Source organism: Antechinus flavipes, chromosome 4 (genome assembly GCF_016432865.1).
Source record: "Antechinus flavipes isolate AdamAnt ecotype Samford, QLD, Australia chromosome 4, AdamAnt_v2, whole genome shotgun sequence".
Taxonomy (NCBI): Eukaryota; Metazoa; Chordata; class Mammalia; order Dasyuromorphia; family Dasyuridae; genus Antechinus; species Antechinus flavipes.
In genome coordinates, this window is record NC_067401.1 from 331,070,691 (window position 1) to 331,098,656 (window position 27,966).

Consider the following 27,966-nt stretch of genomic DNA (forward strand, 5'->3'; position numbering starts at 1 on the left):
GAGATTTCCGTACATTTGGCAGCATTCTTGAACATTCTTAATAAATTTCCCTACACTGATGATGGATTGATAGCATGGTTCTAAGTGAATTGATAGAGAAAAGTGGCCTGATAAGAGTTTATCTTTATTAAATCCTGAGCGTGCATCAATGTTCAGTGGACTTTATACTGTAAGTCCCCTTCTGGAATGAGACATAATTTGTAATCAATCTAATAGCAGATTACTTTGATTTAGAAAGATTGCTTTTTGTGCTCTCTTTCTCTCTTTTTTTTTTTTTTTTTTTTTTATGATTTGAACTAATTGAAGTTGAACTAGTTTATATTTGATAAAAAATATACAAATAGACATTTGGGAGTCTTTCTGTTGGAGTTTTTGGGTTTTGTTGTTCTCCCTTTAAATCTCATCACATTTGTAAGATTCATGGGATTGGAGTCATAATTGTCAATTATTTGGTAGCTAGTGACTGGTGACTGACTTGGCTGCAAAACACTTGGTAATGATAATTTCTTCATGTGTCTGTAATCAACATGTTAGATATAACTGTTGTATATCTGTGTTTAGCAAATCAATGGGAGTGATGAACGGAATGCTTGGGAAGGAACCATATCCATCAGGTGAATAGCATTTGATGTCTAAACTTAAGCATTATGTTTCATAGCTAACTAGTAATACCAGTGGGATTCTCATTTTGTTTTCCAAAGAAACATCATAGAACAGTGGAAAGAATTTTGGTTTTGGAGTCAAACTTTAGTTCAAATCACAATTTTGTCACTATTTGTATGACTATAGTCAAATCATTTTCATGTTTCTAGGCCTCAGTTTCCTCATCTATAAAAGGAAGGGATTAGATTAGATGATATAAGGATCCTTCTAGCTCTGACAGTGATCTGTTTAATGGAAATCTTTTATCCTTATATTCCATAGTTCTCTGTTAGTTAATTTGAACTATGTATTAACACTATACGATTCTAACTCATTTAGAATTTATTCAATTGTTTGTGGAGAAAATATAATAGGTGCTATATAGACAACCATATACATGGTAGAAACTAAAGAAAAGTTTGTTGAATAAATCTTGAGAAAAGTATCAGAGTAGGAAACTCATATTTAAAAACTAATGTGAATGGAGAAAGATCAACTCAAGAGAAATTAACTGGTCTGATACTTTTTATTTTTTTTCTTAAATAGATGAGGAAATGAAGGCTCAGGAAAGTGAAGTACTTGTTCCTATTTATATAACCAGGTGGCAGTAGAATTAAAATCTGTGTCTCTTGATTTCCCAATTAAGCTGTCTTTCCAATGGTAAAAGCCTTCCCTAAGAAGAGGTATGTTAACTACAATAGCTACTTAGTCAATTGAAAACAGTTCCTCAGACCAGAAAAGGGTTTGTAGATAGAAAAATTTTAGTTCTGGGTAAATTTATTTTGTGGGCTTTTAATTTCATTGTATATGAATCAGATAATTTAAGAATATATTAATAATAGAACACTATTGAGCTGTAACCAGAGATCACAAATTTTAGCAAAGAAAAAGTGAGAGGAGCAAGATAATAAAATTTTTGGTTCTGCAGAGATGCACAATATTCTGCCATGACATTTTGAACAATAAAATTAATATGTAATAATACTGTGATTAAGATTATCATCAAAAGATATGAGTAAATTTATTAGTATGTACTGTTTAAGTCACTTTGTTAGCATTGGAAATACAAAAAGGTAAAAAGGCAATGTCTCTAACACTCCCTGCCTCAAAGATGATGGCTGTGGACATATAAATATATGCATACATGGGTATATATCTTATTTAGAGATATATGTGTATGTATACACGTGATAAATATATGCACACACATACAAAAATGATATCATGCTCTACTGTATTATTAGTCAAGTGCCAAATGAGTGATATATCAAATGCTTTGGGAGCACAAAGGAATTGTCCTCAAATCCAGTGTTCCACAGATGTTGAAGTTTCAGTAGGGAAAGTGAGCTGTGCGCTGAGTAGGTCTTGAATGGAGGTTGGAATCATCCAACAGAGCCATTTCAGGCAAAAGGAATGGAAGAGAGGGAAAAAAGAAAGTGGTGATCGTAAATAAGATGAGCTAGTTTGTGATCACTTCAGCAGCTTTTACAGTTAAGAGAGCTAAGTGACAAAGGGAATAGAGTGCTTGTCTTGAAATCAGGAAGACTTGTCTTTGTGAGTTCAAATCTGGCTCCAGAACCTTACTTAACTGTGTGACTTTGGGCAAATCACTGAACCCTGTTTGCTTCAGTTTTGCCAGAGTGATAAATGATGAATTACTCAAGTTTCTGCTAAGAAAACTCCAAAGTGTAGAGTTAAGAAGAGTGATACGACTGAACAATTATTTTTAATGTATTTTTTCCAGACTTATTAATACTTTTACTATTTTAGAAGTTAAATTCATTTGATAATAAACAGCTTTTTTTCATTTGTAGTATACTATTGGTGTACACTCACCATTGTGATGTCATTGGATAACTCCCTTCTTAAAAAACTGTTCAGGAATGATCACTTCTTAGTTGAAATATTAAAATTCACTCCTTTACATTGTGATTATGCTTGTGGTCTCTGGTGTAACTTTCTGACCTGATTGGCTATTCCAGTCAAACTCAGTTCACATAAGAGTGAAATCTCTTTTAATGGTTAATGATCTTTGTGACCTTAAAGCAACTAGAGTTCCTTCTGGAGAAGGAAAACCATTGGCTCTGCTAAACTCTGATTTTAAATTTTCTTGGCTACCCCACAATCAGATGAGAAAAACTTCTTCTCTGCTTTGGCATGTCCTTATAAGGATGATTTGTGCATAGCTGATATAATGCCCTAAAAGACATTGGGATTTTTTTAAAGTAAGAAACTAGTTCATTTTCTCTTAATCTCAACCAGCTTTAGCCATCTTCCCAATAATATGGGACCGAATTACATAGAGTAAATCCCTCATATTTCTTTGGATGCTGTAGTTCTAGCACCATGGATATTTGCAGAGAGAGAGAGGACTCCAAAAGAGTCATCTCAAAAGAAAAGATGAAAAACCAATCTTTAAAGATTCCACAGTGTCTTAAAATATTTGCTGAATAAATTAAGATTGGGTGTAGAATTTTCTCTTTCAAAGGGTTTTTATTTTTCATATTTTCTTAGATTATTATTTTTCCATGTACCACTTTGATCTGTGATGTTATGGGAGCACTCTCTTAATTGCAAATCAAAAGCCATCCATGCATTTTTACATTCATGGTTTCTAAGCTGATGCCTTCCTGTAAATCCTTTTAAGAGGGAACCTGTTCACCTTATATGGATATACTAAGGGTTTTCCTCTAAATCTTTTTGATATTGTATGGATATCAATAGAGCACAGAGACATCACATCTTTTGCTCTTGCTATATGTCCAGTCCACTTCCTTTCTTGGTCTTAAATCTCTTTAGTTTTATCATTATCTTCTTGTATAGTTCATTGATTATATATCAGCCTATTTATATTGACCATGTACCTCTCCATTGATCTCCACCAAATCTTTGAAGATTTGGGTTTCCATCATTCAGATATTTAACATCACATATTAGTTCTATTGCTATAATATCCCATTTCTGCTGAAACCACTTTTAGTCCATTGTACTCGATCATCATGTCATAACTTAGATGACTGTAATTTATGGCCGAAGTGGTTTTCTTGACAATCTCTTGCATTTCTAATCCATTACGTGTCCAATTTTTCCATTATCACCATTCCTTAAGAAGCTACAATATTTCTTTGTTTCACCAAATCTAGATTCTTCTGCCTGGCTTTCAAAGTCTTATATAAGCTGATTCTTATTCGACCAAATTTCAGACCATTAACATGAGCGCTCTCTTCCACTCAGATCAGACTTCTTACAATATACATGTGCCATACTCAGTCCTTCCTATCTGCCTTTGGCCAGGCAATAGCCCTTGATTTAGGGTGCTCTGTTCCCAAACTCCATCTCCTCCTTCAGGGCTTATCTCTAGTCCTACTTTATGAAAACTTCCTTAACTGCTCCAAGCCACAATTTCTCCTTTCCCTGAACTTTTCTGTCTCTTGCCATTTATCTAGCACATCTGATCATTTTCAGAGCTGAAAATCATTTAGGTCAGTCCCCTTAACTTAGAGAGATAAACAAGGCTCAAAAGAGGTTAAATAAATGTCTTACAGCTAGGTGGCTCTGGATAGAAGTGTTGACCTGGAGCCAGGAAGAACACCTGAGTTCAAATGTGACCTCAAACACTAATTGTATGACTGGGCAAATCACTTAAGCTTTATTTGTCTTAATTGCCTGAAGAAGGAAATGGTAAACCAGTCCAGTATCTTTGACAAAGAAACCCCATGGACAGTAATGTCTATGGAGTCACAAAAAAAGGCAGATGTGACTGACCCACAAGGTTGTACAGGTATTTAGTTGCAGAACCAGGCAGGAATCAAACTCGTGTTTAATGATTCCAAATCCAGTTCGTTGTACCTACCTGCAAAATGTTAACTTTCCAGCATTTGAATTTTATGCTTTGCCTTTAATTTTGTGTGTATCCCCAAAGGTATTATTAGGCACTTAATTTTAAAATACCCTAAAAATGGAAAAGCAAATAATTATGCCAAGGCTGCTTGGGGGTTGTGAAATTTGCTTGCTCAGTGAGGTGAGAAGTTCACAGTAGAAAAGAAAAACACAGGTGGATCTACAAAGGACTTTTCTGCAAGTAGGAGGTGGGAAGGGAATAATATTAAGCAGTCGTGGGCTGCTCTATACATCAGTTTCTATGGGCAAGAAATTCTGTGTAACTAACATTTTTTGTTTTTTGAATTTGATACAGATGGCAATCTGAAGTTATATCGTTGTGATGTCTGTGGGAGAAGCTTTGCACCAGATGTTCTGGTAAAATTAAGACATTTTGTGGATGCATTTCATTGAAATTAAATAAAGTATAATATTGTGGAGGAGGCAAAAAGATTAAATGCAAATATGGAAAAGGAACGAAGTAGGATGGGAGTACAATTTGCTGCTGAAACTAAGGTGCACTGATACAAATTGGTGTGGCTTCCTTTAAAAGAGCAGCTGAATTCTGTAAAAAAATGTCTTCTAGGAATCATCATTAAAAAAAAAAAAAAAAAAAAAACCAGATGGAGGTGTGTAGCGGATAAAAAACCAAAAAAAAAAAAAAAAAAAACATTGGTTTGCTCTTAACAACTTTTTGCTTTTCCAGCAAGGATTTGTGGATTTAGGTTTCAAAGCCAATGTAGTATATAACAAAATGGACTGAGGATTCAATGTAGCATACCTGCATTTTAGCCCCCACTTTTTCAATAACTCTGGCCTTTCCCAACTCAGGGAAGCAGAATATGAAAATTGCTGCTGAATTTGGAATCAGAAAATGTAGAATGAAGTCCAGTTCTGCCTTTATAACATGTTTGACTTTGGATAAACTATTTAAATTTCATGATCCTCAGTTTCCTCATCTGTGTCTAATGAAGAAGTTAACCTACATAACTCATAATCCCCATTCCATAGTTAAAAGCTGTTGTTGGTTTCCCCATTTATGAGTTTAAGTAAAAATTGTTGTCCCTTCCTATCTCTGAGAGATGTTATTTATTTATATATTTATTTAATATTATTTATATTAAATTATATTTATTTCATTAATTTTTATTAATTTTTATATTAAATTTATTTAGTATTTACAATATTTATATTAAATTATATTCCTCAGAGATAGGAAGGGATAGGAATATATTAATATGCATATATTAAATAATATGCAAAAGAACTTGCTATTAGAGCCCATCATTAAAACTTAAAGAATGTAATTCAAGTTATATTTTTAAAAATGTAATCAATATATTGTATAAAGAATCTGAATTTAATATGCCATGTCTAGTATAGTAATACTTGGGTCCAGTACCTTGCCAGCATCCTAATGGGGTCCCATAAATAAATCCAAGATGGCAACATCTTTTTTTTTTTTAATTAAAAAGTTTTCCTTGAAGAAAATTGGTTAGACTTGAGAGTTTGCTAACTAAAAATGATTGAAGGTCAGAACACAGGCTGCAAAGGGAGTAGTGAGCTTAATGTACAAATTGATGAAGGAAGCTTGATGGCACAATGCATGGAGCTCCAGGCTTGGAGTTAGGGAGAACTGAGTTTAATTCTGGCCTCAGATACACACACACACACACACACCTCAGATACACACACAGACACATACACACGCGCGCGCCTCAGATACACACACACACACACACACACACACACACACACCCCCCGTGTGAACCCTGAGTAAGTCACTTAACCCCAACTACCTCAAAAATGAAACAAAACAAAACAAAGTATATTAAGTATGGCTTTCCAAAGTAGTTAAACTAAAACTTCAAACTCCTTAAAGAAAGTGGAGGAACTTGAATTTCTTAAATGTATTGCAATATTTAACTTCTAGGGTACAAGTATCTCTTCTTTTCAATATGCTACATTGTACCAGGGAAACTTGAATATGGTATTTTGGAAACTGATGAGGAGAAAGTCATTGGGTTTCAGGTGCAGCTGGATTGGAAATCAGGAAGACCTGAGTTTTAATCCTATTTCAGATACTTAGTAGTTGTATAAATCACATGTAAATCACTTAAATTTCTCTGAGCCTTAGTTTCCTCATCTATTAAAAATAGGGCTAGTAGCAATGCCTATATAGAAGCAGATGAAACAATGTTGTAAAGCATTTTGAAAATCCAAAGTGCTATATAAATGAGAGTTGTAATTATCATCATCATCATTCTTGAAATCTAGTTCCTAGCCTTTACATCGCTGATTTTGGAATCATTGACTAAGTGACTTCATAGGTTTGTTTTCATTTTTCCATTTCTCATTGTCTTTTGACCGGATGCATTGACCTAATCCCAGCTAAGTGGTCAGTAATTTCTCTTGGCTCTATAAGGCAGTACTAAACTGATGATCAGTTTGATGATGGTTGTCCCTGACCAGTTAGGTCATGTAAGTCATTTGCATCAACTTCTATTTTCATCTATGATTTTTTTTTTTTTTGGTCAGGGAACAATATTCAGTGTTATGATAGAAACAGGTAGTTAATATCAGAATAATTTTATAGAAATGTAATAACAGGGATGTCTAAAAGCAACAAATTTAAGGTGAAATTTTTTTACACAAGAGATGTATAAAGTCTTGTAGTGATGATTAAAAAATAGGTCTTAATATCACAGCGTGTTGGAGTTAGGAACTGGACTTGTGATTTCACTTGTTTAGGAAACTTCTTGGTGAGGAAACTCAACTTATGGAGGTGTAGATACTTTTTCTTCAACTTACATAGTCTTAGAGAGTTGTATAGAGCATTGAGAAGTTAAGTGATAATCACTTGGCTTGGGGTTACACAACCATTGTGTATCAGAGGTAAAACTTCAAGGTTGGCATTTTACCACATCAAAACTACAACATGACCTTGAGCTGCAGTAGTAAAAGTATAATGTAATAGAAGGATAATGTCTAAATAAATGTGACAATCACTGCCTTCATAGTTTTCTGTGATACTCAAAATCCTTGATTCCCACCATCACTATCTAGCAGAAATTGATCCTTCCCACTTTGGTTATGCTTTTATAACAGCACAGAGCTTTACACATGGCAAACAGTTAACAAATGCTTATTAATTCATCATATCCTGTTTTGCATTTATCATTTACATAGTTTAACTTATTCTACTCAATTGTAAGCTCTTTAGGGACAGGATCTATCTCTTTTTTGTTTATTTATTTTTAATTTCTTTCAGTACTTACTACAAAGCTCTTCACATAAGAGGCATTTAATAAATAAATCTAATTGTAATGAATTGAGGGAAATAATAGTTCCATTGTCCTTTGCCTCATTCAGATTACTTCTGGACTACTGTGTTCACTGCCAGGTGCCTTGAAAAACTTGAGCTTTTCCAGAGGAGAGTAACTACAGTATATAGTGAGGTGATATGAAACTCCATCTACTAAAAGAGCTGAGTCAGTTAGCTTGGAGAAGAATCTTGGAGATAGACAGGCTATGATTGCTCTCTATATTTGAAGAGCTTTTATTTGGAAGTGAGTTTAGATTTCCTGTGTATTACTCCAGAAAGTAGAATTTTAGAGTGAATGAATAGGAGTTAAGATAAGGCAGATTGAGGTCTCTTATAAGGAAGATCTTAACAATTAGAGTTGTCCAGCAGTGAGATGGGCAGCCCATCACTAAAGTGTTAAGGCAGATGATGGATGCATTCATTACAGTCAGAGGTGTAGTTGAAAGGGATTCCTGCTTAGGGTAAGAGTTTGAATGACATAACCTCTAAGATTTCTTCCAACGCTTAGTGCGTTTCTACTATTCTAGAGCTGTTGTGTGCTACATTTTTTATGTTGGAAATTTGTACATACTGTGTTCTAATAAGAATATTGGGTGGAATAGGTGAGTATCCAAATAACTGGGTTACATTTATAAAACCAAGATTAACACTGGAATAAAATAAGTGGGCATAAAATATTGAGCTTTAGAGATAAGTCCCATGCAATGCAATGAAAACAGTAGGCCTTAACATTTACAACATTATAGTCATCTTTTCTTTTCCTTTTCTATTTCCTAGGAAAGGCATGGGCCAATATGCAAAAGACTTTTCAACAAAAAACGTAAGCCTTTCAATTCCTTGAAGCAAAGATTACAAGGCACTGACATTCTCACAGTCAGAGAGTCTCCCAATGCCAAGGTACCATTTGGTCTTCCTTATTGTTTTCCAGTGACTGTCTTAAATATATTTCTGTTTATGTTGGTTACTATACAGCATTCAGTTAAGATGATCATGAAAGGGCACAGAAATGAACTTAAGGTGGTTCTTTATTAACTTGAAGACATCAAGAGATACTAGTTCTCTTTCCAGCTTTTCAATTGGACGTGGACTGTTTAAGTTCAGTGTTGGGGCCATTTTTTACTGATAAGTGATAATATGCTCAGGATACATTTGAAGGATGCTATCTGAAATAATGCTATTTGAACAATTTTTTTATTATTCTTTTGCAGGTTGCATGAATATAATACTCTACCTAAGCAAGGAATATTCCCAGTAGTTTAAAGCAAAATCTCCAAATAATAAACTGAAAGCCCTACTATGAACTCATGTGTATTGCATCTACTCCAGATAAAAAAAGACAGGGCAACTCTTTCATTTTGCTTTTCCTTTGCTGGTATTATTGAGTCAATGGCGAAAGGCAGAAGTAAAGTTTCAGGAATAGATCTGTGACATTCAAAAGAAATGACTGTTAGAAACATAAAAGAGATGAATGAGAAATATAGAGAAAATAGATAAAATTATTAGTCATACTTTAAATTTTATTCAGCATCATATACATTTCACTGCTGCTTTTAATGATGAGATCATTTTGAGTAGAGTATAGACTTTTTCATTGCCAGGTTTCTGCATTGCATATACTTGCAGGGAAGGAATTTTAAAAAATGAAAAATCATCTTAGTTATTTCTATACCTGGTTTTGTGATACCTTAGATTATCTTTAGTTATTTTAAAGGGTTTGTGCATATCTCAAAAACTTAACTGAAAGGTTTCAAAATACATATATATATATGTGTATATACACATATATATATGAATGAGAGGGCTACATAGCGTACTATTATATGGATAGAGAATAGGCCTTCGTGACAGAAACGTGTTAAAGTCACACCTCTTGACACATATTGGTTATGTGAATCTGTGACAAATCAATAAACCTCCTTTTGCCCTCTGGCAATTCTCTGAATGAGTTATAGAAGACCAAAAGCTCCACCAATAAAATCATAGATCTAGACCAAAAGTATATATATGGCAATATATGTATGTCTTATACCTATATATATATATATGTATTTAAAATTGTGCATGTATTATATACAAGTATACATACCTATATACATATCTCATGTAGTACTTAAATTGTGAAATAAGACAAGTGACTACGAGATATCCTAATTCCCAAAAAGTTAAGAAATGCCTGCTTTATGTCTAACTTGATCTTCATTTCATTCCATTTAAAAATTGGAGTCTATAAAATTTTATCATCAGATTTTTTTCAAACCTCTTTTGGGTCAGTTATTCAAATTGGAAAAAAAAAGGGAAGAAAGAACCTTTTCTCCAGTTTCACATGGATTTATATCCTCAACTGGGTTGTTTTATTTTAATCATCTTGTTTTTTAGGGAAGTGTAGTCTACTTTGATGCTTATGGTCTCTTATAGATGCTACCCGTGAAGAAATATAATTGGAGACAACAACATGAAGACTTTATTAACACAATTCGATCAGCCAAGCAGTGTATGTTAGCCATTAAGGAAGGCCGTCCTCTTCCTCCTCCACCCCCTCCAACTATCAACCCAGGTTGGAGCCTTTTATGTTTCCAGTTGATCTTTGACATTTTAATTGATGCTCCATTTTCACCTTGGCCTAACTCCAACCACTTATCCAAATTAAAATCTACAAAGCAATACTCTTTACTTTAAAAATTACATTCTAATGTAATGTGGGATAAAAGATAAAGAGTAAGCCTTGAAGTCAAGGAGATCTGGTTCAGGCCTTACCTTTGACTCATTCTGGCTGTGTAAATGGGCAATTCAACTAATCTCTTATCCACCTCTTCCCCAATTTCAGAACTCTGAGACGTTTAAGTTGCAGAGCTGATGTTTTGTCACTTTCCTATGCTGATAAAATCATAGGTCTTATACCGCAAATATTCTAAATATTATCCATTTCTTGTTTTTACCACATGAAGATTATTTCCTTTCTATTTCAAATTCACAGTCTCAAAATGGAAAGGCACATACTACTTCATTTCCCTCTTAAATGCTTAGTTCATAAAATATTTCAGCTCTTTACTCCAGATAAAATATGTGAAAGTAATATCTTTCATAATGACAGTCATCTTTAATACCTATCACTTTCTTTTATGTCCTTGTTCATTTTTGAAATACTCATCCAATTGTATGTCCTCTATAATTCTGAAGCTCTTCTACAGCTCAGCAATAAGAAAAACTACCAGAGAAATGTGGAATAAAGTCTCCTGAAATGTGAAATGGAAAAATTAACAACTCTCCTTGAAAGTTGCATTTTGCTTTTAAATTCATTGATTTTTTTTTTCTTTTCTTTTCTTTTAATTTCCTTGAAGTCACCTTAATCGACTGGGCTGGATTTCCACTGAGAAATTGTACAGTTCTTTTTTTAATTACCACATTTCTCCCTGAAACAAATTTCTATCTCAAAGATGTGTGTAAAAAAAAAATTAACAATTTAATTTGAAAAATTTTATAAGAATTCTGTCACCTAGGCCTAGGGCAATCCAGGAAGACTTATTTGAGGGGAAAGAACTTGAGCTAAACTTGATAAATTTTTCTTCTTTGGGTAAGGGAAAGGGAACAGCTCACAGTTAATCAGTTAAGTGTAAAGGCAGGGAGAGATTGGTTAAAAATCAAAATGTTACTGTAAAGCCAAGTAGGGTCAGAGTCCATATCTAGCTCCAGCTACCAGCCAGTGCTCTTGAGTGGCTCAGATCTGATCTGCTAATTACTAAACCATTCCATAAGTCTCATCTTGAACTTGTGGTAAGCTAAGCTCTACATTACCTTTTCGCAAAAACTGAAGGCCCATCTATTCCAATCCCTACTTGTACATTGGATTTGGAGCACTTCAATACAGGAACTTTTTTTATACATCTAGTTTAGGGCTCATTTGAGTAATATGAGCATAATTCAATTAATCTGTAAACAAATAAGCTACATGTGATTTGGGATATTTGGTTTTTAATCTTTCTACTAATTGTTTTCCAGATATTGAACTGTTCTTGCATGCCTAGTACATATACAACTTGGGAGTGAATAAGTTCTTTTATATATTTCTGCAATTTTTAAAATTTATTTTTATTTAAAATTTTGGTATTATTAACTAATTATATTGGTATACAGTTCTCATTATTTTGTGATTTGGGGTTTTAAAAGGCTATATTTTTCTCAGAAAAAGTGTGTTTGGTAAAGTTTCCTCTTAATTTTTGATAATAAATTTTATAGTGTTGGCATTAATTACTCTTTAAACACTGGATAGAATTCAGAATGTTTCATATTAAAGTTTTCATTGTTTCTTCATTAAAATAATTCTAGCTGTTGATTTTGTATATCTTAAGCTAAGGAAAGATCCTTTCATTTCAATGCTTCAATTTTAAATATAAGAGTTATGTATTTTGGCAAAAGCCTTTTTTGTATCCATGAATATAATGATATTATTGGGGTATTTTACAAGTTTGTTTTATGTTTCAGCGTTAATTTTTTATTTTGCATTCCAAATTCTCTTCCTCCTTCCAGACCCTACCCCATCCATTGAAAAAGCAAGCAATATAATTTATTGTTAATATGATTATGCTAATAGATTTCCTAATATTGAGCCATCCTAAAATTCTTGGTATGAATTCAATCTAGTTATATTGAATATTTTTTATATTTAGCTGTCTCATATTGACTAATAGCTTGTTTAAATTTTTTGTAGAAATGTTGTCATATTGATTGGTTGTTCTATTTCACTAGTCTATCCCTTCTTAATTGTAGTATCAATAACCCATCTGTGTAATAGGAGCTATTTGGTAGAGCACCTTTTATTTTTTTGCAAACAACTTAAGTAGATAATGATTATTCTTTAGATGTTTAATAGAATTCACTTATAAATTGGTCTGGTCCAAGAATTGTTTTCTTTCTGATATTGTGTTATTTTAATTATTTCTTCTCTTAATCTGGTTATTTTATATGTTTGCAGATATTCAGTTCATCTGTTTTCACTTTTGATGGATTTGGATCTACAGTAAGGATACTGATTATCCTATGGCACATTGACTGTTATCCAGCATTATTTTGAGTCTCTTGCTCTCATTTCAACACTCCATGTTCCCAGTTATTAACTCTGATTCTTACATGAACAGAAAGATATTTCTAACCCCTCCCTGTAAAAACTAGCTTTCCCCCTGATATTACAAGACTTTTTAGCTTTTCCATGAAATCTTCTTGGTCTTATCTTTTTCAGTGTTGGGGGAACAGTGCATCAATGCCCTATTACCCTTTTTTCTGTAGTACTGTGGCTGTAAGTATACCTATTTAAACTTTTCCACAATATTTTTCCTTCCACTAGCTGCTTGGCCACAAATCCTGTTTTTGACCCTACTACTGAGGTTTATTTTTCTGTAATGATTTTAAAGGGCAAAATCCTAACTAGCAATTCTGATAACCCAAAAAAGAGGCATGAAAGAAGGCCTTGTTGCTGTTCCTTGAACAAGATACTCTCAACTCAATGCATTTTCAGTGACTGCCCCCCATATCTAGAATGCTTTCCTTCTCCAAATCTGTCTCCTGACTTCCCTGGATTCTTTGAAGTGCCAGTTAAAATAATACCTTCTATAAGAAACCTTACCTGGTCCTCTTTAATGTGAATGCTTTTCATATGGATTTATTTATATATTTTATTTGTATATAGTTGTTTGCATTTTATCTTCTCCATTGGATCAAACTTTTTAAATGCAGAGACCATTTATTATTATTATTATTATTATTTTGGTTTTTTTTTGTATTTCCTACTCTTAACATAAAGCCTGGTACATAGTGAAAAGTTAATAAGTGCTTCTTGATTTTATACAAAATTTATGATGCCTTTAAGCATAATGTAATTTCCCTGTTGATCTCTATTAATAGCAATTGTTTTTACAATTGTATCTTATTTAAAATCATGATTGCAATTCTTGTTTGCAGCTGAATCATATTTAATTTTATTTCCACCCTACAGTTCGTGTTTTTATTGTAAGTTTATTTCTTGTATGCAAGAAACTATTGGGTTTTGTTTTCTAATCCATTCTGCTATGCTTTCATTTTATTTATCAAATGTTAATACCACTAATATCCATAGTTATAATTGTCATGCTTCTTTTCCCATTCCAAATTTTCCTAAATTTCCTCTTAAAAATCAGTATCTGAAATTAATTTTGCTTAAAACTATCCAGTCACAATCTCCTTCTTCATTCCCAGATATATCTCCTCTGCTGCCCAGACCCAGATCTCTTGATTCTTAACTAAAATAATCTTTTTTAGTACTTTCTTTGCCCAGTCCAAAGAAAAGATGGTTCAGATTCTCCATTCCCTTCTTTGTTTTAAAATTTTTACCATGTGACTGAAAAATATCAAGAAATGCAAATTCATTTATTTCTTCTCTTTTCTCTGACCTTGTATTATAAGACTTTTGTGTGTGAATATATGTCTACATATATATGTGCATATGTGTATATACATATGTGGGTGTCTGTACATATGTCCGTGTCTACATATACTATGTTTCAGACTTAAATATATTCATCTTACAAATTGAATACAATATTTTGAATCAAAGATATAATGTGACATTAATTACCAATCACTTTATCTGCAGCAACCTGCTTTAGATTTAGACGATGCTAACACCTCTTTACTTCTCTAACTTCTTAGTTCTCTCAATGCTGTTGTACCATCATATTCTAATAATCATTATAAGACGTAAACAATAAGAAACTTCAATCCCATGGTTTCCAAAACCTCACCCAAAAAACAATGGAGAGTCCTATAGTGGGTACAAATAAGTTGTAGCATATTGCCTATGATGAATTGTATTCAGAAAGCCATGTAAAAAGATACCATCAAAGGGATCTTTAACCAGAAGAAGAAGTGGGCTGACTTTTGGTAAACTGAGCAAGAATCTACCTTTGCATTACCTTTGCAGCCTTCTTCTATTTCACTTCCCCTTTATATATTTTCTGTCCATCCAAACTTGACTTTCTGCTTTTCCTCTCATGTCAAACTACAAACTTCTATCTCTGTGACTAAGTGATTATACCACCCTCCTTCACACAATCCTAGGAAAGCCCACTACTTCTTACCTCTGCCTTTTAGAATTCCTAGTTTCCTTCAAAACTAAGAGGAACTAAGAGGAATGTGCTACCTTTTCCTTTTTTAAAAAAAAGTTATTTGTTTATGCTACCTTCTACTTGAATCTGATCCCTGCTGTTCCCTCTAGCTACTACTGCCTGCTCTACCCAAATCACCTTGTAATTAATTTATCACATATATGCATATGTTCATGCATATGTATAATTATGTATTTTCCATTTTGAAATGATTAAATTGTCTCCCTAAATAGAATTTAAGCTTCTTGAGCACAGAGTCTATTTAATTTCTGTCATTTGTATTTGCAGTGCTTAATAAGTATTTTATTGATTGACAATAGATAGTGATAGCCCACATACTACAATAGTACCCTCATAATTCTGAGATCTAGGAAAAGGTCCCCAGAACATTGGATAGAATCCCTTGTAGAGGATCACAAAAAGATGTGGATAGTAGTAATGTAAAATGTGAAGGAAAAAATAGCTTTCAGACTGTATTACTGGTGAATGTACTCATGTTGACAAGGTCACACATAGTAATAATAGCTAACATTTCTATAACACTCTGTGCCAGGTACTGTGTTAGGCACTTTAATAGTATTAGTTCATTTTATCTTCACAATAACCCTGAGAAGTAGATGCTCCACTGATATATTGAATAATAGTTCAATGATATGTGGTTGTGATGTTGATTATGGATATTTCTGCTAAAAATCACAGAATATCAGAGCTGGAAAGGATCTCACAGACTTTCTAGTTGAACCTGTATCTGACAGATCTTCCTCTGTCACATTCCCAACTCATGTTCATGCAAGTTCTATTTAAAATCTCCAGTACTAGGGAAACATACCTTAAGCAATTCCCTTCTCCTCTGAATAGCTCTTATCATTAGTAATTTATTTTTTCACACTGAATCCTAGTCTGCTTCTCTTCAATTTTGCCATTCTCCCCTTTTTCATGTGCTATATATTCCAGTCAGATATTTATCTCATCTAAGACTTGCCTTTTCTGTGTTTGTACCTCAGATCATGACATCCCCTGGGCCACAGATAAGCCCCAGTTGCTGGCATATGAAAACATTTTCTTCCTCCTCAAATTTCTCATGTTTTCCATGGATCTTTCCTTTGTCAGGCTCTGACTCTTCCTTGCATCATAGTTCGCTTTTTCCATGTCTTCCCCTACTTCTTCCTCTGCCTCCCCCTCCACTTTGCCTTTAATTAAATTAATCTGCTAGAGACCAGGGAATGCAACGAATCTGTCTCTGTGTCCTTAGCATCCAGTATACTATCTTGCATATGGGCAAGGCACTTTAGACTTTTAATAAATGCTTGGTGAACTTAATTTTTGATTTCTGTCTTATAGGTCTCTGTGTACTTGGGAGTTTTGTTTCTCTTATATCCCCTTTATCTTTGCGTGAGTCCTTCTAGACTAGGCTATTTCCCACCAAAGTCTAGTACTTTATTTTTTCAGAGTTTTGTAGGCAAGTTCTCCTGGATTAGAATTCCTACTCCTATTTGTGCTGTTCAGAATAACCTGGTCCACCAATATGTTTGGGATGGTTGACTTAATAATGTTTCTTTGTCATGTTCAGATTATATTCAATGTCCTTACTGCATGAGAAGGTTTAATGAAACTGCAGCAACGAGACATATTAATTTCTGCAAGAATCAGGCATCCCGCCGAGTTTTTGATCCAGCCAAGACAGCAGCCAAAATAGCATCCAAGGGTCAGGTAAATATATTTGTCCATGGGTTGTCTGATTTATGTCTTTAAATTTCAGGGAACCTTGGGCAGAAGGAAGAATCCTTTGATGGAATTCAGAATCATCAAATAAAGAGTCCCTGGCTAGACACTGAGAAACCTAAATTCCTTCTGCCTGAGATGCTGACTGGAACTACTCAATATCAGCACAGTGGTTAGAGCAAAGGACTTGGGGTCATTTGGTCAATAAACATTTATTAAGCACCTACCATGTTTCCCAGGCACTGTGCTGGCTATGGGGGATACAGAGAAAGGCAAGAAATAGCTCCTGTTCTTAAGGAGCTTACAGTCTAATGAAAGAGATGACAAACAGTAATATATCTCTTGGGCTGGAGATTATGCCATGCCTCCTGGTGACCTTTAAAAACTGACAATCAGCCCTGTGGAGAGAGAATGAAGAAGAGAGCCTGGGATGGAGGAATATCTCAGCTGTGGAGATTTGCCCCTTCCCTTGTCCCTTGTAGCAAAGGGCTGGGGAGTTCTCTCTCCCCCCATGTCCAGAAGCACATGTTCAGCGGCAGAGAGGAGTGAGAATTTGGAGCCAGCACCTTGATTGTCAGCACGTGGTGATCCTCAGAGTCCAAGGGAGCAGAACTAGAGGAATGTCCTTGGATTTCAGGGTGAGGGCTCCCCCTTTTTTTAGAATGAGGTACAGGCCAGGGTCTCAGCAGCAGTAAAAGCTAGAGGCCATTGGTAATGAGACTATCTGGGCAGACTAAGACGACATCAGTGGGTCTGCAGCTTCAGAGGCAAGTCTTGCCTCTTCTAAGATACATCTTGGCCACAGCTTCCTACTGTGTATGTCTCTCTTCTGAAATCTGATATTGATATTTTCTATATTTGTGGGAAAGTATATAATCCAGCTTTATAGGGGAGATGTTTTGTGCCTACTCTTCTTTCTATGCCATTTCAGTAATTACCATTGCTTCTAGCTAGCCATGTCCTCTAGATAAACACAGCAGTAAGGGCTCACAAAATGTAGTTTTAGAAATGTAAACCATGAATCCTAGAGTAGTAATCCCCCGGAGGACCCAGTCTATAAGTGTTCTGAGTGGTGACATGAACTGGCTATAGATGTATATGTTTTTTCTCTTGTTCAATCATTTTTACTAGCAGTAGCCCAAAAAAGAGATCAAAGGAAGCTTTGGAATTTCAGTCTTCATTGTGCAGAATTAACTCCTCCAAAAAGTATGTTATTTGACTTTGTTGTACTTTACTTAACAAAAGACACAGCTAGTTTTTGTTGGAGCATTCTGTGTCTCCCTTTGTGATTGGCATTGTGTTAGCAACTAGCAGGCAGAAATTTTCTTTTTTTCTTTTTTGATTTTGCTATTTCTTGTAAACTAGGGAATCTGAGTTACAGCATTTGTTTTTCTATAAAAGTTACTGATTTCATCCTTGCTTTCTGTAATAAAAAGCTTTTCAAAAGGAAAAGTGAAAAAAAAAAAAAACAATTATACCAGCTTCAAAAAAATTTTACATTGCATTAAAACAAATGAGCTTTTGCTTTAAAAAATAAAATTTAAAATATATCTACCTTAGCCTAAAGAGAGGTCACTACGGGCTCCCAAAGCTCTTTCTTTTTTTGTCCAATATGGCTCTCTCCTGGTAACTATCATCTATAGTCTGCAAATGAGAATTCTTACTTGTGGCTGCAGGTGACTTTATCTGCTTTGGTTTCCATGGAAATCAAATAGATTTGGAGATAGTCACAAGGTAAGAAGGAATCCTTATTTTAAAGCAATCGTGCTGGAGTTTTTTCAGTCTCTCCCAGAAAACAGATTATTTTCAGCCCTGTTTAAGGGCACAGAATTGGGACATCATATTTCAATCAATTACACATTTCCAGTTTTCCTTTTTTCAAATGCATAAAGTCACTTTTCATGCAAAAAAAAAAATAGGAAATGACATTATTGTCTTTAGATCTGTGGGTTCTAATCCTGTTTTCAGATCTAACTTAACATCTTCCCATTACTCTCCTTCAGGGTCTTTCCCTGGCACAGGACCTCTTCTAAAACTCTGAATTGCATTTGGATGTTTGAAAAGGAAGTAGAAATAGGCCATCTGAGACCATAAAAGAAAACTGTCTCTTCTCCTTCCTGAATCTTCTAGGAAAAAAGAAATAAGTAATGCCTTCTCATAATTTCCTGGGGAGGGAGAGGAGGTTACACTTCTTGATTGTGGGGACTTTGGTATTTATCTTTCTCCCCAGGTAAGGCCTTGTGGCATAGGAAAGCTCTGACCTTGGAATTGGAAAGAACTGAGTTCTAATGTTGCTTCTGACACAACCTGCTCATGTGTGATCCTGGGCAAGAGGTTAACCTCTTAGGGCTCTAACCTACTCTCTGATACCATATTGGGCAGAGAAGGTGTCAGCTTGAGGGAACTTTCTTACTTAAGAGTTCCCTAAACCGGTGAAATTACTAGAACAGTTTCTTGTCCAGAGTAAGCACTTAAATATTTGTTAAGCTGAATTCTAGAAGATCGTCCCAAGTGCCATCCTTTCCCAGTGGCCTGTTGTCCAATGTTATAAAACATTGCCAGGTATTATGTAGATTAGATGATCCATTCTCTTCTCTTTAGAACAAATCTCAAATGATTTTCAAAAAAGAATCAACCGTAACGAATAATGTGGGAACATTGCTTCCGAACAGGATAGTGGACCCCTCAAGGGACCAAACTACCGAAACAGGTGAGGAAAAGCATTGTGGGAGAGGTGTGGGGGGAGCTTAATAGATAATTAATGTCAAAGGGAACCCTAAACATGTGATGAAGGCAGTAAAATGATACTCCTAGACAGAGAGACATTTGGGTTAGATGTAATCTCTATATATTGTCCAATTCAATATGAGCAAAGATATACTTCATCCTAACTTGTAGATATGAAGTATGAAGATTTTCATAGTTAATGAATAGATGCATTGGTCAAGAACTAGGTTTCTTGGAATATTACCATCATTTTAATTAAAGTGATGTTTCCAAAAATCTGAGACCCACAATATGAGGTATGGCCTAACAGCAACAAAAAAAAGGCATTTTAGTTTTTTAAAACTATCTTAATGAATTAAATTTAAAAAAAGGTCATTCATTGGAGTTTTATTTTTTCCACTACAAATAACTGCTTTCTTCCTGGTTTCTGGTTCATTAAAATGCAAATGTGTGATTCTTTTCATTTTCATTTTCCAAAGAAGAAATTACTAAACATATTAGTAGTGGGAAATAGAGCAGAACAGTTCACTATTGTTTCTTAAACAACAATGATGAACATTATTTGGAAAAAAAATTTCTTCTAAGTGCGTTGTTATTAATATAATTTTTCTAAAAGATTTAGTTAAAATAATCTTGTTCTCTCTATTAGATAAATTAATATCTAATTTATATGGAATTGACTGATATGACAGCAAAAGCAATCCCCTCCTTCCCCCAAAAAAAGATTTCTGGTTTTTATTATGAAATGGATGGAGTTAAAAGGTTTTTACCCCCACGTGATCTGCACACCTTTATTAGTATTAGATAATCATTAGCATTTTATTAGTTTGGGGCCTTCAGATGAAAGAAGAAAGGAGTAGGAAGAAACTGCAAAGATCCACCCAAAACCTACCTTTCAGTGTTATTTATTCTTTCCTGCCTTTCTTTTGGATTCTTTCCCTCTGAAAGAGAGGTACCAATGATACTGCCTGGCTCCCCTCAGTGGATTGGTCCCACTGCTGCCAACTCCCAAAACTTAGATGGAGTGCATCCAAGACCATTTCCAGTTGTCCTGATCTATACCTTGTCACTGGATACAGATGGCTATAGAGAAAAAATCCTACACAGCTCATGTTCATTTTCGTGTATATTCTCTCTCTCTCTCTCTCTCCCTCTCTCTCTCCCTCTCTCTTTCTTTCTCTCTCTCCCTCTCCCTTTCTCTTTCTCTCTCTCTCTCTCTCTCTCTCTCTCTCTCTCCCTCTCTCTCTCTGTCTCTCTCTCTCTCCCCCCCCCACCCCCTCTTTCTCCCTCCCCTTTCTCTTTTTTCTCCTTTTCTCATTGACTGGCTACAATCAGTCATTGTTTGAGTCTGATTGCCTTAAATCAAATGCAAATGCCAATTTTTGTTTTGACCTGATAATTCTGACAATATTGGACTTCCAGATTTATCTATTTATTTGTTTTTACCAGTAAAGATCTTAGTTTAAAAAGGCCAGAGTCTCCCAGTGCATCTGGGGGCCATCTCTGGCCATCCTGATCTGATTCTTCCCACTGGACCTAGATGGCTCTGGAGGGGTAAGTGAAGCTGGTGACTTTGCATTCACCTCCTTCAATTGAATTCACTTGCATAACATGGTACCACCTCCTTGATGTCTTCTTTGAGAAAAAAAGGACAAACTACAATCACCACCATTTCAGAATATTGTAGGAACTGACTCCTTCTCTATCTTGTTAAGGTTACTAAATGATATGGAACAGAATGAGGACAGAAAAATGGGAGAATACTGTTGTGTTAAGAGATCTGATGTTAGAAAAAAATCGAATGATTTCTCTCTTAGAAGTGAAGATGTCCCTTCTTAAAAGTGAAAAAAACTTATGAATTGGTTGATTTGCCTGCAAAAAGAAAGAATTTTCCTTCCTCTCTATCAGGTTTAACAAGTACATTAGATTGTACAGTAGCTACTAGGGAGACCACATAATATGGTGTAAAAATAGTTGGAGTCAAGAGGATGTAGGTTCAATTCCTGACTCTACTACTTATTCTCTTTGCAACCTTGAACAAAACACTTGATTTTTTGTAAAAAATATCAAATTGGAGAATGAGGGCCTTGAACTAGATGGGTCTCTAAGTTCACCCTAACCCCACAGCCCAGAAATTCTCAAGAATATGCCAATTGAGGGACAGAATGAGTAACCATGTAATATATGACTAAATAGTTTATAACGGGCCTGCTAGATAATTATAGTTGCCATTTATATAGTGCTTTAAACCTTGCAAAGGGATTTATTTAGGTTCATTTGAGCTTCACTATCCTTTTGGGGGTAGATGCTATTATTATCCTCATTTTATAAAAGAGGAAACTTCTGATGGAGGGAAATATAGTGACTTGTCCAAGAGGTTTGCATAGCTAGCCAATTGTCTGAGGCAAGATTTGAACTGAGGATTTCTCCTGACTTCAAGTCTAGCATTATTTATTGCACATCTTAAAGTACCCCTAAAAGTATAGTCCCTGGCCTCAAACAACTCCTACAATAATCAACAGCTTGATTACCAATACCATAGATTTTGCCATTCTACTTTAATATAAGTGAGATTGAGATTTTAACAACTCTAAATAATGCTCTCCATTTAAATACTTCAAGTATGAATAGCTTTGCCACAATAATCTTGATAAATATGGGTCTTTGGGAGTTTTATATGTCCTACCTCAGAATTTTGATACTTAATAAACTTGTCTTGGATTTTTGGGGGGTAGCCTCATCCACCTATGTATAAAAAGAAAACCAAGATCAGTCAATATGTTAACAAGTCAGATTTTTTTCTCTGGGGCAATTTGGGGTAAAGAGGAATCTGTGGAAAGCAGCTAAGTCCTATATAGAATAGCTAATCCTGAGAGATGCATCTTCTTGAAATAGGTTCATGTAACCTCTCAGTTTGGCTAAGATGAAGGAAAAGATAATGACGAATGTTGGAGGGGATGTGGGAAAACGGGGACACTGGTGCATTGTCGGTGGAATTGTGAACACAACCAGCCATTCTGGAGAGCAATTTGGAACTATGCTCAAAAAGTTATCAAACTGTGCATACCCTTTGATCCAGCAGTGTTACTACTGGGCTTATATCTCAAAGAGATACTAAAGAAGGGAAAGGGACCTGTATGTGCCAAAATGTCTGTGGCAGCCCTGTTTGCAGTGGCTAGAAACTGGAAATTGAATGGATGCCCATCAATTGGAGAATGGCTGGGTAAATTGTGGTATATGAATGTTATGGAATATTTTGTTCTGTAAGAAACAATCAGCAGAATGAATACAGAAAGGCTTGGAGAGACTTACCTGAACTGATGCTGAGTGAAATGAGCAGAACCAGGAGATCATTATACACTTCAGCATCAATACTACATGATGATCAATTCTGATGGAAGTGTGGCTCTCTTCAACAATGAGAGGATCTAAATCAGTTCCAATTGATCTGTAATGACCAGAACCAGCTACACCCAGAGAAAGAACACTAGGAAATGAGTATGGACCACAAAATAACATTTTCACTCTTTCTGTTAATGTTTGCTTGCATATTTTTGTTTTTTTCTTTTCAGGTTATTTTTATCTTCCTTCAAAATCTGATCTTTCTTGTGCAACAAGATAACTGTATAAATATGTATACCTATATTGTATCTAACATATACTTTAATATATCTAACATGTATGGGACTACCTGCTATCTAGGGGAGGGGGTGGGAGGAAGGAGGGGAAAAGTTGAAACAAGTTTTTGCAAGGGTCAATGTTGAAAAATTACCCATGTATATATTTTGTATATAAAAAGCTATAAGAAAAAAAGTTAGGTTTCATGTATGTTACCAAAAAAAATGTTTTAGTTTGGCTTTTGTGTGTGTCAGCTTTAGAATCCATGAGTAATTTGAGGCTCCCTCCCATTTTTTTTATACTTTGAAAGCTCTGGAGAAAAGAAAAAAAAAAAAGGCTGGACCTCTTGTTGTCACTCTCATTTCAAGTAAGTCCTACCACAGACTTTATATCAAATTTTGATGGTCAGTTAACTAAAGCACTCACTCACATGTGTCCCTCTTAATTTCAGCATATTGGGTAAAAACAGCCTTCTGGAGCCTACACAAAACTAGCATTAACAGCTTCTTTTCATGTAATATATTTTGGATCTTATCATTATTTATCAGCCATTGTCTTGGGATACAGAAGATAGAAAGATGAATATGATAGTCTGTGTCCTCAAAAAGCTTACTGGCTTTAATAGACACAATTATGCTACAAAATAGAATATGATATGATAAGATATAAATTAGTGTCATGGAAATTCAGAGGAGGGAGAGGACTTCTGGCTAGGAAATCATATTACAAAAATAACAATAACAACAATAGATAGGGTTTATATAGTGCCCACTATGTCTCAGGCATTGTGCTGATTACTTATTGGTTCCTCACAACAACCCTATGAGGTAAATGCTATTATTATTTTCATCTTACAGTTGAGGAAATGAAGGCAAATGGTATTAAGTGACTTGTCCAAGATCACCCATCTAGTGTCTCAGGTTTGGAATAAAATGGATCAGCATTCCCTGATTCCAAGATTGGAACAAAATGGATCAGCATTCCCTGATTCCAGGTCCAACACTCCTTTCACTGCCTGAGGAAGGACCTCGTAGAGAGGGTGGCACTTGAGTTAGACATAGAAAGATGGGTACTTTTTTTGCTGAGGCAATTGGAGTTAAGTGACTTGCCCAACACAGCCAGGAAGTATTAAATTTCTGAGGTCACATTTGAACTCGGGTCCTCCTGACTTCAGCACCTCAGGAGGGGGTACTCTATTCCCCACCTAGCTGCTGAAAAATGAGTACAGTTTTAATAGGCAGATGATGGAGTGTATAAACAGAGGTCTGTTTGGTCAAACAAACATTTTTAGTCAGTGTTTCCTGTGGGTCCAGCACTGTGCTAAATGCATCCTGAGAAATAGTCAAGGAATGATGAGTGATATATTTCAATTGAGAGCCTAGGAGATACATGTGAGAAATAAGATCAGCAATTAGGAACTAGATAATAGATGCCCTGGAATTTTAGATTGAGTTTTTCCTTTTATTTGGTAAAATGTTTCCATGTTTGTTCCTTAGGTCTGACATGAACAAGAATTGGCATATAGATTTTCCTCAACTTTTTTTTTCTTTGTTGTATTATGTAAATTGTATATAGGAGAAATATCAACAGAAATGACTTATGTTAAAAAAAAAAAAAGATATCAAACTACTATTATTCCTAAAAGTGTTATATTAGCTCCCTAAAATAGAATTATCAGCTAAAAGCTTTTTTATTTGTTCAAAACTAGTGTACAAGGTTTGGTATGGAAAGGATTATTTCTGATATTTTGCTGTCTATCTACAGCTTGTCCTAACTTGGATCGCGGCAGTTATTAAGCTGATAGCAACAACACTGTCAGTGGTTTTACCCACTGGAAAGACATAAATGAATAGCTTTTATTCCAACCTCATATTCAAAGGCATATGGCAGTTGTGAAAATTAAATTCTGAAAAATATAGACACACATATAATACCCCCAAAAGATGCTAATTGCATTACTACTATTGTATTTTATTAATGAGTGTCCTGACCTTGTTTTTTGGGAAGTAGTATACCTAATTGTCCTCAGATATACTCACATTTTTCCTCATAGACTTAATCTTCCAAAGGTAGAAATATACACAATCTTTATGTTCTGGGGACCTGGCAGAGAATGTGCCACAGTAATAAATACTTGATTTAATAAATTAAAGGGCAGTGATATAGACTTACCTACAATTCTTTTTGCTAAGGGGACAGCTTGCATCCCAGGCCAGGAAAAAACTAAGATACTAGAGCATTTTTTTATATTGTTTTAACCCTTTGAAAGATATTGTTTAAAAGCTATTTTTGTGCCTTTAAAAAGTCACACATCTTTGGATATTCAACTGATGCTACAAGATGCTGTGATGAGTGTGTATATCAGAAGAGTCCTTTTGGAGGAAAATATTTAGAATGCTAAAGATTAGAGATATATCTTTCAAAATATACAAATATATGGAGAGCATGGAAAAAAAACAACAGATAGTAGATTTGAGGGGTAATAGCCACAGGTCTTCCTGACTTCATGGCTGATGCTCTATCCACTGAGCCACCTAGCTGCTCCAAATTGATTATAATCTTGTGGGAGAGGTAATAAAATGTGATAAATTTATTGGATTCTTTTCAGCATGTGATCTCATTGAGAAAGGGGGTAAAAACAAGGGATACAAACCAAGTATTGACAGAAGCAGGAGGTGGGGAGGGGGGGAGGATAACCAAAGCAATGAGAAGTCTTTGCTAGTGTTAGGAGAGACCTAGATAAATGGTGCAGAAAACTTAATGTGAAATGTAATTAAAGAAAAACATTTTGGTAGGTGCAGCAGAGGGAAGGTCTACCTTGTATGTGAATTACTGTAGAAAAAACAGAGTAAAACTTTCAACCTAAAAGGGAATTCACCATGTCAATCAGCTTCCTTTCCATTGGTTTCTTGTTAATGTTTTATTTTTGCATAAGGATGACTGTTCTGTATATGTCTTGAAAGGATCATCCCCAGAGGCAAGAACTGGATTAAAAGTCAAGAAAGCAATGATCTCCAAAAAAAATTAAGTCCTTTAGTCAAGGTAAGAAATTAATTATGTTTGACCAAACCCTTGCAGATGATCTTGAATTAAGGGTAAGAATGTAATGCTATTTATGACATCATTTTGAAAATAACTCTAAATTCAGTGAATTACAATAGGTAAAACCCAAAGAGAAATTTGTAAAAACCTTGGACAGCGATAACATATGAAAAACTCATGTCATCTTTTTTTGTTTTGTTTTGTTTTGTTTTTCTTACAGGAGTACGAAGTACAGGGAATATTTGCATTACCTAATTTTAGGTTTTTAAGATCATGCTTAAATAGACTATATTTGTTATTTAAATGCTAATCAAGTTTTAATGACCAAAACAAAAAGGTTATAAGTTTGCCATTCATCATGGGAAAAGAGGTTACCATCTAGCTTTCTCCATACTCCACTTCCCTAATTCCCTTACAGAATTTCAGAGTTGGAAGGAACCTCATTATCTCACTTGTCTTTCTGAAAAAGGATACCCATTGATAAATACCTGATAAATGATTACCTGTGTGCCATGTCGCTTTCAGCAGTAAGAAAGGCATGAGCCCCCAGGACAAATTCCATCTCCAGTAATTACCCATTTCCTTCTGTTCCTGTAGTACTTTTCAAATCAACAAAGTTGTTTTGGGGGTTCTTTTTAAAGAACTTTTTAAAACTTCAGTTCTAGAGGTTGCAAAGCACATACCTGTATTATCTTAAGGATAGGAAAATATTACTATGCCTGTTTTCCCAATAAGGATTTGAAGTCAGCAAGATTTAAATAACTGACTTTGCCCCCTAGTCATACGATTTGAAAGTAATAAAAGAAGTGTGATATCCAGCCAGGTCTTCCTCATTCCAATTGTTATCCACCATATCAGATTAGACAGATACATAGTAAAATATATTGCTGATGAAATAAAAACTTAATAAAATGTCATTTTTCCTAATTTCAGACTGACCTCTATAGAAGATCACTTGCCCCTCATCATCCTCTGTGGCTGCCTTGATATTAAGCAAGTATTACTTAATTAAGGCCAAAGAACCACAGATTTCCATTTGCATTCCTATTATTCAACTTGGAATACCACTCAAAATGTGCTTGTTTAAATGTAATGATTAAAACAATGACTCCAAATTTTCTGTTTAATTTTTTCTTGTATTTTTAAAAAATAAAATCAGTAAATGATGCATCAAATTTATGATGTAGCACTCCTTTTGAAAGAAGTTTCTATTGCATAATATTTTAAGAGGCATTAAATTGGATTTAATAACATTTGAAATGCAACCTAGAATGGTTCTAATAACAACCTAATTTTTTTTTATCAGGACAAGAATTTGGGGGCAGCTAAATTCCCATTAATTTACTGCGAGCTTCTGAACAAATCCACAATCCTGGATTATTGTTGTTTTTTTGTTTTTTTGCCACTGACTTGCTATGTAGCTCAGCAACCCTTTATTCATTTAAAAAAGTACTTGTCACTTATTCTTCATAGTTGGTGATCTTGAGGATCAACAAATTAAGTTCTTTTAAAGCACTTAGTTATACTTTTAAACCTAAAGTTTATTTTTCCTCCCACAACCTTAATAACATTTTCCTCCTAATTTCACAACTTAGTTCAAACCCTCATCACCTCTTACCTAGATTATAGCAACCACCTCCTAACTGGTTTCCCAGACTCCTACCTCTTCCCATTCTAGATAATCCTACACACGGTGGCCAAAATCATTTTCATTAATCATATATCTGCTCATGTGATTTCCCATTTTAATCAGGAGCTTCCTATTGCCTCTAGAATAAAAAACAACAACGACGACAAAAAAAAAACTTAATCAACTTCTAAAAAGTCTTATACAACCTGTCCAATCTCTGTAATCTTACTAAGCATATCTGCCTCCCA

At 34.7% G+C, this 27,966-nt stretch overlaps 1 protein-coding gene across 6 annotated transcripts; it reads left to right on the top strand.

Moving 5' to 3' along the window:
- Positions 1-78: 78 nt before the first annotated feature.
- Positions 79-27,203, top strand: ZC2HC1B (zinc finger C2HC-type containing 1B). Of its 6 annotated transcripts, none has more exons than XM_051997889.1 (9): positions 79-614; positions 4,838-5,037; positions 8,624-8,743; positions 10,262-10,400; positions 16,550-16,689; positions 19,303-19,411; positions 23,357-23,413; positions 26,010-26,088; positions 27,022-27,203. In XM_051997889.1, the coding sequence occupies exons 2-8, from the start codon at positions 4,987-4,989 to the stop codon at positions 26,072-26,074; spliced, it is 681 nt and encodes a 226-aa protein (XP_051853849.1). In that variant the 5' UTR covers positions 79-614; positions 4,838-4,986; the 3' UTR covers positions 26,075-26,088; positions 27,022-27,203. The 6 variants fall into 6 exon arrangements, with proteins under 6 accessions (XP_051853849.1, XP_051853846.1, XP_051853847.1 ...); XM_051997885.1 differs by having other exon boundaries at positions 291-614; positions 4,838-4,899; XM_051997890.1 differs by lacking the exon at positions 79-614 and adding an exon at positions 660-1,325.
- The last annotated feature ends 763 nt before the right edge of the window (positions 27,204-27,966 follow it).